This window comes from Aquarana catesbeiana, linkage group LG06, assembly GCF_042186555.1.
Source record: "Aquarana catesbeiana isolate 2022-GZ linkage group LG06, ASM4218655v1, whole genome shotgun sequence".
In the NCBI taxonomy this organism is placed as follows: Eukaryota; Metazoa; Chordata; class Amphibia; order Anura; family Ranidae; genus Aquarana; species Aquarana catesbeiana.
In genome coordinates, this window is record NC_133329.1 from 313385866 (window position 1) to 313397916 (window position 12051).

Here is a 12051-nt window from a genome sequence, read left to right on the forward strand (position 1 = left end):
GCTGTGTTTTTGTTTTTTTCTGGGTTTTGTAATCCCGGCTCAAGGACTGGAGCTTGAAGGTCCCAAAGTATCTTGGGATGGACAGACTCTTCAATCCTGTGTACGGTATTGCTGGATACCTGCATCCTGTGTGAATATACAGGTATACAGGGTTCGTATATACCAAGCCTGAGGATAGCTCAGGGCCCCCATATTGGAGACAGAAGGTCTCAGTCAGGGGTCAGGGGTGCCCCAAGCCAAGAGACAGGAGGTCCCATTCCAGTAATCAGGTAGGCTCCTATTGAGAGGTCAGAGTGTGGACCTGTGCAGTGAGGTGCTGCAATCTACAAGGCTGAGCAATCCTGAAGAGCCTGTGGTCTTGCAGACCAGTATTCATAGCACTGGTACTGTGGAAGTGTAGCCAGCTGGGATAGCATACTCTTCAGTGCATGTTTTGAAGTTGAAGAACTGTGTATTAGGAAAAGTCATTTTCTGGTCTAATCTACCCTGCCTCTAGTGACTTTTTTTTTTAGAAATCTCTATATTTAACACAGGAGAAATGCCACAAATTTGCTTTCATCCCAGCTTGATCCATTGATCAACTTCAGTACAACCAGCCTGTCGGATCAGTGATCAGGATCGTTATCAGTGATCATTGTGTTCTGCCGGCACAGAAGAATAGCTCAGCAAAAGAGATTCCCACATCAACACTGACTGTGTTGATGGGGGAATTGAACAATTTTATTTTCTTCCTACTTGTGGTGGAAGGACAGAAAATGATATTATCTATGGCCTGCTTAAGAAAGACTTTCGTGATAAAATTACAATAAACATTTTACAAAGGCAGCAAAATATGGGGTCCCCAGGCGGCGCTCGCGGCTCCTCCTCGCATCGGTAAACCCCCTGGGAGAAGCGCTCTCCCTGGGGGTTACCTTGCGGGCGCGCTCCCGAGTCCAGCCGAGGGAGCGAACAGGCTCAGGTGAGTAAAACGGGGGGGGGGCTGGGGGGGCGGTCAGTGTCCGAAGTTTTTTCACCTTAATGCATAGGATTGGCCTTTCCAATGACCATGCAAAAAAGGATCATTCTTTATGGACCAATGATGGTGTGCTCCATGCAAAATCACCTCCAAAAGGATTTGGCCTTTTCAGCAGCCATCCAAAGGAGGATCATTCATTACAGGCCAGTGGTGGTATACTCCATGCAAAATCATCTCCAAAACGATCTGGCCTTTCTAACAGCCATCCAAAGCAGGATCATTCATTACAGGCCAGTGGTGGGGTGCTTCATGCAAAATCACCTCCAAAACGTTCTGGCCTTTCCCCCAGCCATCTAAATGATGATCAGTCATTACAGGCCAATGGTGGTGTGATCAATGCAAGATCACCTCCAAAACAATCAGACCTTTCCACCAGGTATGAAATCTTCTACCCTTGTTATTTTACCTTTTGGATAGTAAAACATTTTTTTCTGCCAGTAAATACCTTATACAGCCCACTTCCCGTTTCTTGTCTGGTCATTAGCCTAGGCTTATGACATCATGCACAGCTCTCTCTCTCACTCTCGTAAGAGTTTGCCAGGAAGGGAGGGGGGATGAGTCATAAGAGGGCCAAGGAGAGCTGCAGGGCTGCAGAGCTGGAGGCGTGCCTCTGTGTGTCTGTGTAAATCCAGGAAGTGAACAGGCAGCAGTTTCAGCTGCCCACAGTTAAAATGGATGCAACCAGACTCGGTGGAGGGAGATTTCTGCAGCATATTTGGCAAGTACAGAATCACAGAATATATAAAGTAATATGCAAAGTGGTTGGAGAGAAGCTTCAGAATAGCAAAGATGTTCTTATTACAAATTATGTGAGCAGACGCAGTTCCTCTTTAAGTACTTACAGCTGAAGCGCAAGAATAAAAATCTATCTTCAGAGATGGAGGAGGGACACACACCTGGAATGGCAGAAGACGACCAAAATCACAGCGATGACAACGACGGCCCTCCAACTGTGGTAGTGCATTAGAACAACAGAGAAGTGCTCCTATAGTTCCTTCATCCACCTTCTCCACTTCCTCTTTTTTATTCCCCTTCCCCTGTCCCCCTTTCTCTCTAATTCTCCTTCCCTCCTTCTCCCCTTCTTCCCTTCCTCAAAAAAAGGCAAAAATTCTTCCCCCCTCCTTCCCTCTTCTCTTCCCCTCTTCTTTTCCCTTACGCTCCCCTTTTGACTATCGCTAATTTCCCTTCACTTCCCCCTCTCCCATCATTCTTCCCCTCCCATTTTTCCCTCCATCTTCTTCACTTATTTCTGTCTTTCATATCCCTTTTTTCCCTTTCCCTCCTTCTTCTCCCCTTATTTCCTTCTTTCCTATCCCCTTTTCCCTTCCCCGCCTTCTTCTACCCTGCTTTCCTTCCGCAAAAAAAAAACCAAAAAAACATCCTTCCCCTCCCATTTTTCCCTTTCCCTCCATCTGCTTCCCTTATTCCTGTCTTTCATATCCCTTTTTCCCTTCCCCTCCTTCTTCTCCCCTGCCTCCCTTCCTCAAAAAACAAACAAAAAACCCCCCAAAAAAACCCATAAACCCCCCCTTTCCTCTTCTCTTCCCCTCCCCTTTTCCCTTCCCCTCCCCTTTTGCCTATCCCTAATTCCCTAATTTTACTTCCCTTCCCCCCTCCCTTCATTCTTCCCTTCTCATTTCTCCTTTTCCCTTCTTATTCTCCTCTTATTTACTTCTTACCTATCCCCTTTTCCCTTCCCCGCCTTCTTCTCCCCTGCTTTACTCCTTCCGCAAAAAAAAAAAAAAAAAAAAAACATCCTCCCCCTCCCTCTTTTTAGGGAAAAAAAAAAAGTGAAGGGGGTTTCCCTTCTCCTTTTTGCTATCTTCTCCTTCCCCCTCCCACCTTTTCCTCACACTCTTTCTCTCCCCCTTTTTCCATTCCAGCCTTCTTCTTCCCTTCTTCCCTTCCTCAAAAAAAAAAAAAAAAAAAAAACACTTGAAACACATGCTCCAGGGGGCCCTTGTGGCCTCCCTGTCACATTCTGAACCATTTTATTGTGGCCCACGACCAGTTACCAAATCACCTCAGTAGGATGTAGAGGAGTCTACAGAGGTCCTCAGAATATGTAGGGAAGTATTAAGGGGTCAGTATTAGGTAGGGCAGTGTACAGAGGTTAGTAGCAAGTAGGGCAGTGTACAGTGGTCAGTAATAGGTAGGGCAGTGCACAGAGGTCAGTAGGTATGTAGGGCAGTGTACAGAAGTCAGTAGGATGTAAGGCAGTGTACACAGGTCAGTAGTATTTAGGGTAGTAGGGGAGAGGACAAGGCTAACAGGACAGAGAACAGGGGGTCAATAGAGTGGAGGACAGGGGTCAGTAGGACAGAGGACAAGGGGTAAGTTGAGTAGAGTAGAGGAGAGGGGCAGTAGGGCAGAGGACAGGGGATCCATAGGGCAGAGGACAGGGGGTCAGTAGGGCAGAGGACAGGAGTCAGCAGGGAAGTGGACTGAGGGTCAGCAGGGCAGAGAACTGGGGGTCAGCAGGGCAGAGGACCAGGGGTCCGCAAGGCAGGGCAGAGGACATGGAAATTGAGAGGGGTCAGTAGGGCAGAGGACAGGGCATAAGCAGAGTACAGCTATCAGCAGGGAAATGTAGGGGGGCAAGAGGGCACAGTACATGGAGGGAAGGAGGGCACAGTACAGGGGGAGGCAGGAGGGCACATTACAGGGGGGCAGCAGGGCACAATACTGGGGTCAGGAGAACACAGTATGGGGGGGTCAGGAGGGCACAATACTGGGGTCAGGAAGGCATGATATGGGGACGGAGCAAGAGGACACAGTAGGGGGGGCATGAGGTCACAGTACAGGGGGAGGCAGGAGAGGACACGGCCAGCCCGGGACAGCTTAGTTAAGTGTGACTGTCCCAGCAAATCCGGGACAGTTGGCAACTGATTGCCAAGTTGGAGTTAGTGGAAGTACCAAACCACACTGCATGAATGCATAAATCTGTTAATGCACTTTGACTACTTTTAAGACAGTTTGTGCATATTTGCATGCACTAAAAACATGCAAAAAATGATGATAAATGCTGTTCAAATGCACATGATAACACACAGGGCTTTTTTTCAGTGGGAACGCGGGGGAACGCAGTTCCGGCACCTCCAGCACTGAATATATGTAATAGCATGGGGTGTGGGGTGTGCTGGAGGGTCTATTGATGTTGTCTGCTGGGGGACCTATTGTCACTGGTGGGGATCTGATTTTGTGTGAGGGTCTATTGTTGCTGATGGGGAATCTATTGTTGCTGGGGGGGTCTTATGTTGCTGGCTGCTGGGAGATCTGTTGTTGCTGCTGGGGGGTCTAATATTGCTTGGGTGGATATTTTGTTACTGAGTGTGATATTTTGTTCTGGGTGGTTCACTGTTGCTGCAGGGAATCTATTATTGTTGGGGTGGAGTCCATTGTTGCTGGGGGAGTCTATTTTTGTGTGGGGATCTATTGCTTGGATTCTATTGTTGCTGACTGCAGGGAGTCTAATTTACTGCTCTTCTTTTTATCATCAACATGTTTCATACAAATGATTTAGCACCACAAAACGATACTTGGTTCTGTAGTCTCTAAAAGGGGCAGTACTGGTAGGTCGGTAGGGGGTGGAATCAAGGGACGGTGGTCAGTGGTGGGTAGGGGGCAGAGACAAGGGGTGACTCAGAAGGGGGGAGTTCCTGCACCTATTCTCTGAGAAAAAAAAGCCCTGATAATGCATAACCGTGTGAAAAGAGCACAAAGAGTCTAGCATGTATCAATATTTCAGTTTAGAGATAAACACCAAAGTATGGTGTAAGGTCAGACCCTCATGTGACATATATAGTTAAAACTAATAGGGTCAACTAGGTTTCGCAATAAATTGCTATTATCAGTACATTCCTAACTTCCATGACTTAGCAGTTCCTGTCATCTGAGATAAAGGTGACACTGTTGAGCAATAGCAGGTACAATATACCATTTAGGGAAAGATTTTTTAGATGAAAGATGAATGTAGAGTCTATACATTCTATCTATAGATTTTTTTTTTAGAAATACATGTTAAAATAACTAAAAGATCAGGTTGAAAGACATAATATTATCAATGTGTATTTATGTTTTCAAGCCTTGTGTTCTTTGTATAGCATGTCTTTTTATATACAACTGCATTAAGGCTTAAAAGAAAAGTATGGACTTTTTAAAAATTTTAGAATCATACTTACCTAGGTGGATGCAGCATTGGTCCGGTGCTGCACCTGTCTCCCGCCGGATCCAACACTGAGAACCGAGCGATCTAACACAGCTGATTGCTCGATTCTCAGGGAACTCTGAGCAGAGAGCTGGTGGCTGTCCATCACTGCTCTCTGCTCTGCCCCCCCCCCCCCTCCTCACTCACTGGAGCGTTGGGCTATGGAGGGGGCGGGAGCGGCTGGCTCAGGGTGCGGGTGCCGGTTCAGGCATGTGGGTGGATCCCGACTTCATTATCACGATCTTGCCCGAGCTTGGACCAGGTCTGTGACATCAACCGACAGTCGGCTTCAGACTGCTGTCAGCTGAAAACGGGTCACAGGAGTGCAGAATGAACTGCACTCCTGTGATCCACAGGAGAAGTGCAGCCAAACGAGCTTTGGCTGTACTTCTCCTTTAATGCGAAGTGCCAGACTATTGTTTCTGAGCAGAGAAAGCCGTGTTTTTGGTTTTCTCTGGGTTTTGTAATCCCAGCTCGAGGACTGGAGCTTGAAGGTTTCAAAGTGTCTTGGGTTGGACGGAATCTTCAATCTGTGTCCAGGCTTTGCTGGATACCTGCATCCTGTGTGAATATACAGGTATACGGGGTTTGTATTTACCAAGCCTGAGGATAGCTCAGGGCTCCCATATTGGAGACAGGAGGTCTCAGTCAGGGGTCAGGGGTGCCCCAAGCCAAGAGACAGGAGGTCCCATTCCAGTAATTAGGTGGGCTCCTATTGAGAGGTCAGAATGTGGACCTGTGCAGTGAGGTGCTGCAATCTACAAGGCTGAGCAATCCTGGAGAGCCTGTGGTCTCGCAGACCAGTATTCATAGCACTCATAGCCAGCTGGGATAGCATTCTCTTCAGTGCATGTTTTGATGTTGAAGAACTGTGTATTAGGAAAAGTCCTTTTCTAGTCTAATCTACCCTGCCTATAGTGACTTTTTTTTAGAAATCTCTATATTTAACACAAGAGCAATGCCACAAATTTGCTTTCATCCCAGCTTGATCCATTGATCAACTTCAGTACAACCAGCCTGTCATATTTTATTGTATGTGATTACTGCCAGCAGCTATAGCCGCTATCAGTGATCATTGTGTTCTGCCTCCACAGAAGAATAGCTCGGCAGGAGAGATTCCCCCATCAACACTGACTGTGTTGATGGGGGAATTGGACAATTTCCTTTTCTTCCTACTCCTGGTGGAAGGACAGAAAACAATATCATCTATGGCCTGCTTAAGAAAGACTTTCATGATAAAATTACAATAAACTTTTTACAAAGGCAGCAAAATATGGGGCCTGTCATACGCACATCCCTGGACAGACCTCATGTGGATGGATAGTAGATCACTGCATTTTAGGAAACAGCCTCACTGCCACTGGCCAGGTGCAAAAAAACAGGAAGCAGGCTCAGAACCAAGGACCAGGAAGCCAGGGATCTCCGTGGTTCTGAGCCCGCGTCCTGGTTTCTTCTAACCAGCTAGACATGTGTAGTTTGTTTCATTCCAAATTGAAATTCGGATGAATTTTCAGTTTTCAGAAATTCGGATGTATCCGAATTTTCGAATTACAACAGTACCAAGTTTAAATGAATCTGAAATAATGAAAAAAAAATTCGGACACAATTTGAATTCAAAACGATTTGAATAGTTTTAGAATCAATTTCACATAGTTTTCAATCTCGAATAGTTTTCATATTTGAAAAGTTTTGGAATTTGAAAATGTTTTTGATTTGTTTTCCAATTTCCAAAGAGAGTAAAATACAATAGAAAATAGGGGAATAGAATAGAAAAAAAATTGAATAGAAAAGAATAGAATAAAAAAAGAATAGAATAAAATAGAAAGAATATAACCATGTTGTGAAATTCGAATTTCAGTTTTTTTTTAAAACAGTACAAACAATGTTCTTAAGGTTTATATGGAGAAGGAAAAAATCACGAATAAAGTTGACACAGTTAGTTAAGGATAAGGCGTGAGGGGGGTGATCTTAGAAATTATTATAACGCAATTATACTGTCACGAATAAGAGAATGGGCAAAAAATAATAAGGAAAAGAGATGGGTCAAGATGGAAAGCACAATAAGTACTGTCACATTGGGTAAAATAATATGGATCCCGGCACAATAGATAAGAGATACAAGTAGCAATTCAACACCAATATCTTTTTTTTCTGTTAAATTCATTGCTGGTCTTTAATTAAGGCCCATTCACAACTTGGCATGCTGGATTGCATGCATTTCTTTTCACTCAAATATTATTAACACCAATAATTTCTACCTGGTTTAGATGCTTCTTCTTGGCACAGTTGATTCCTCCAATAAATACCATGCTTGGCATTAAAGGTCTTGGAAATTCAAAGACAAAGTCATATCTTAATAACCAGATTGAAGCCCGACTAAAAAGGTCCAGAACTGTGACCTCCCTGTGCAGAAAATGTGATGCCAGTTGGGCAAAAGGAGCATAGAAAATGTGGGACATAATCAGCTCAGCATATCTCAACAGAAAGTTTTTTACTCTTTCTTTGAAGGTCATGTGGTCAGTGTACCCAGTGAAGAATCGTGGCACATAGGAAAGTGGGCTGGGAGATTGGGTTGCTTCCTGGTCAACCTCAAAAAAAGCCCCTCTCATGAAGAACACAGTTGGAATAGATAAATGTTCTGCTAATATCTCTCCACATGGGAAAACAGGGTCAGTCAACATAGCATCAAACTTGAATGTTTCCAAATCATTGATAAGAGTTTCATTGTAAAGAAGGTTCTGACATGCTGCTACACAAGAATTTCTCATATTCACCAACCTATCATACATATACATTGCTTTCTGTAAGCCTGTCCTCTCTTCAAACACTGCATCGGCAATGTCTTTTATCATTGATTCCATATATTCTATGGTGTAGGGAGCAGAAAAAGTTCTCACAGTGAATTGGTCTAAATTCTTAAAGTGAAAGTTAACATCCGGGACAACCACAACACTCTCATGACCTCTGTGGGACAGCTCCTCCACCAAGTCTCGCATGCTGAGCCAATGGCTTCCATCTTGCGGTACAACTAGCAGCTTTCCACCTTCATTCAGTCTAAATGTCACCAAAAAAAAAAGAAATCTAAGAACGTTGCAAAAACTCATGTCTGCCAAGAGGTTCATTCAAAACTCTTTACACAGCACTGTATGCACACATATGCACTTGGTAATCCACTCTAATTCCTTATCAGCTATCACAAATGAACTTTGCTTTTTTGTTGAACTTTTTCAGATAACAAATGTTTCACTATAGCTGTCAGTCTTGCAGTTGAAAGTTAAATTGTTAAATATGCATTTCTACAAAGTTGAGAAAGTAGGTAGTAAGAGAAAAACGATTTAGAATACTTCATATTTGAACTTTCTCTCCAAACTATAATTTATGGGCAAACCGAGAAAGGCATTCAACTTTTTGAGGAAATGTAATTGTCTCTCAGTAAATAATAAAGAGGATGGTTTTGAATATTCTTGTTTACTGGTTTAACAATTGTTAAAAATACAGGAAGTGAGGAGAACTTTCTGCATGGGAACATAGACAACTGTAAAAAAAAAGTTTACAGGGGCTGTAACTGTTCCTCACTCTAATCAAAATTATATTTAAAAAATTGGCTTGAGTTGCACCTTAATTCACAAAGGCCTAGTGTGCTGGTTGAGAAATTCATCCCTGTTATTTACTGACAACAAATAATAACACAACAGTTAAAAAAACAAAGAAATACAGACTTTAAAGGCAGTAGCAAGCATTGCACCTACTTGAGTCAGAGGGTTTCTTCGAACACAATTGATGCCTCCTATAAAGATCATGTTATCTTAGAAGCCAAATGGAAGCTCTACTGAAAAGATCCATAACTGTGACATCCTTTTGCAAGTAGTCTGAAGCTAAACGGGCATAGGGTGCATAGAATAAGCGGCATACAATCTGGTCGATATAACTTATTATAACGTTTTTCGCTCTCTGGCTAAACTCCATATGATCGGTGTACACAGTAAAGAATCTGGGAACATAAGAAGCTGGAACTGGAGACTGTGTTGCTTCCAGGTCTGCACTGAAGAAAGCCCCCCTTATGAAAGACACAGACGGTATAGAAAGATGTTCAGCAATGATTTCTCCACATGGGTAGACGGGGTCATTCAGCATAGCATCAAACTTGTAGTCTTCCAAATACTTGATAAGGGAGTCATTTCGCAGTAAGTACTCACACTGAGTAACTACAAAACTGGTTATGTTTACTATTCTATCATACATAAACTTCACATCCCACAGAACAGGCTGGAATTGAAATATATCATGACCAGTCTCCTTTACCATCGATTCCATAAACTCTTTGTTAAAGGGTACAGTAAAAGTTCTCCCTGACATTATCCATCTTATTTATGTACAAATGTACTTCAGGGACTACCATAACAATCTGGTGACCTCTTTGGGACAACTTCTCAACCACGCTACTCATGGCGAGCCAAAGACTTCCATCTTGTGGTATAACAAACAATTTGCCACTTTCACTTAGTCTAAATGCTGTGAAGAAAAGAAGAATTCCAACAGAACTGAAGCACATGACCCAGGTCCCCATGGCTAGATCCAGAGGTTCCACAGAATGAATGTTACTGTAGCCTGAGCTAAAATCCTTTTCAGAAATGAACTTTGAATACACATTGTATGGCACAAAAAAAAAATCAAAAGCAAATGACCTTGAGACTTAGATAACAGAATGTCAGGTGAATGTTTATGGCACAAATATTTCAACACTTTGTGCACAAAGAACACTGACACACAGGGGTAAGGCTGTGCAGAATGAGTGGTAAGGATTTGTTAAAGCAAACACATAAGTATAGTGTATCTAAAGTCAAAACATCTTTTGGATACAGTGGTGAGGGGGTAGAGCCCCTGTCAGGCTTTATTGCTGCCATTAGGGAAAATCCCTTTCTGTTTGTCTTGGTGACCACTGTCACTTGGAAAGAAATTGAAGGAATATTCAAAATTTTCCGCCAAAAGAGGAATAGAGGGGAAATCTTCCAATACGGCCATTTGATATTTTTTCACTTTTGAGACATTTCCTCTCACTTGCTGTTGTGTTTACTGTGCAACAAGTAACAAAACATTTCCCTAGTGTGAAATAGATGACAGAACAGAAATAGAGAAATTTGACAAAATTTTACCATTCCCTACTCCATCCAAGATTTTTAAAAGTTTGGCTTAAAATTTATTTTGTAAAAAAACGGGACAATAAACCTCATATGTTAGCAAGAACTAATTAGGAAAATTGGCCTGGATTATGCCACTTGCAGCCACCAGTCACATTATTCTGTTCTAAAAGCTGAAATATGTAAGTATGGTATGTTGCTTAGTAAACAAACTATTAGGCCCCTTTCACACGGACGGATAAAATTGTGCTTTTAGCTGTGCTTTCTACCGCAGCTAACGCACACAATGTTTTCCTATGGCCCCATTCACACACTACGTTTAGCTGCGTTTTCATTACATGCAGTTTGGTGCTGATAGAAAAAATAGAATTGACCGCGTCCAGGAGCGATTTAGTACAGCTATCCGCACATAACCGCAGGTAATCACAGTGCACTGTGTCAGCTGCGGATAGCAGCGCGGAGCTGGCTCCCTCTTTGGGAAAGCAAAAATGTTATTTCGTTTTCCCAATGAGCGCCAAGCACGGGGATCCAACTTGGATCCCCGCCAATGCCAGGCACTGTTTGGTATTAAACTTTAGGGGGAACTCCACACCAAATTTTAAATAAAAAACCTACGTGGGGGTCCCCCTCAAAATCTATACCTGACCCTTATCCAAGCACGCAGCCCGGTCGGTCAGGAAAGGGGGTGGGGCAGAGCGAGCACCCCCCCCTCCTGAACCGTAGCAGGCCGCATGCCCTCCACATGGGGGGGTTGGTGCTTTGGGGCAAGGGGAGTGCCCTGCAGGCCCCCCACCCCAAAGCACCTCGTCCCCATGTTGATGAAGACAAGGGCCTCTTCCCGACAACCCTGGCCGGGGGGGGCTCCTCCTCCTCCGGGCTCCTCCGATATCTTCTGCTCTTTTGCTGCTCTTTTGCTAGCGGAGGAGCCCGGTCTTCTGAGACGTCTTCTTCCCTCTTCTCTTCCTGAGATGTTGACACGATGCTCCCTCTCGCTGTAATGCCGTGAGCGAGGTCCGCAACAAATTATATAGGCATGGGGCGTGGCCACTGGGTGATGTCACCTGGTGACCCCGCCCCTTATGTCGTCACAGTCCCATCATGCCCTGGGACTGTGACTTCATAAGGGGGAGCCCGGCAGAAGGAAGAAGGCACCGGAGAAGAACCAGAGGGTGTGGAGACGACCCCGGAGAGAGGGAGAAGAGGCCTGAGAGACCCCCAAAGTCGGAAGAAGACCACCAAAGTCGGAAGAAGACCCCCAGAGCTGCATAATAAATCACTTTAAAAGCCTGTCTACTGTGTTTTTTTTTATTGACACTTTTTTCCCCCGGTGAATGGGTAGGGGTACGATATACCCCATACTCATTCACATAGGGTGGGGGGGCCGGGATCTGGGGGCCCCCTTATTAAAGGGGGCTCCCGGATTCCGATAAGCCCCCCCCGCTCGCAGACCCCGACAACCAACGGCCAGGGTTGTCGGGAAGAGGCCCTTGTCCTCATCAACATATCAACATGGGGACGAGGTGCTTTGGGGTGGGGGCCCGCAGGGTGCCCCCTTGCCCCAAAGCACCAACCCCCCCATGTTGAGGGCATGCGGCCTGCTACGGTTCAGGAGGTGGGCGCTCGCTCATCCCCACCCCCTTTCCTGACCGACCGGGCTGCGTGCTCGGATAAGGGTCTGGTAAGGATTTTGA

At 44.7% G+C, this 12051-nt stretch overlaps 1 protein-coding gene across 6 annotated transcripts in view; it reads right to left on the reverse strand.

Moving 5' to 3' along the window:
• Positions 1-12051, reverse strand: part of LOC141146890 (UDP-glucuronosyltransferase 1A1-like) — a 193044-nt gene that overhangs the window by 30645 nt on the left and 150348 nt on the right. The window contains exon 1 of one of the 6 annotated variants that reach the window (XM_073633665.1): positions 7481-8233. The exons of the other annotated variants lie outside the window; for them this stretch is intronic. Coding sequence (XP_073489766.1) covers positions 7481-8218 — 738 coding nt within the window. The 5' untranslated portion in view covers positions 8219-8233. Of the gene's footprint in view, positions 1-7480; positions 8234-12051 lie in introns of those variants that run through there. 6 annotated transcript variants of the gene reach the window in all.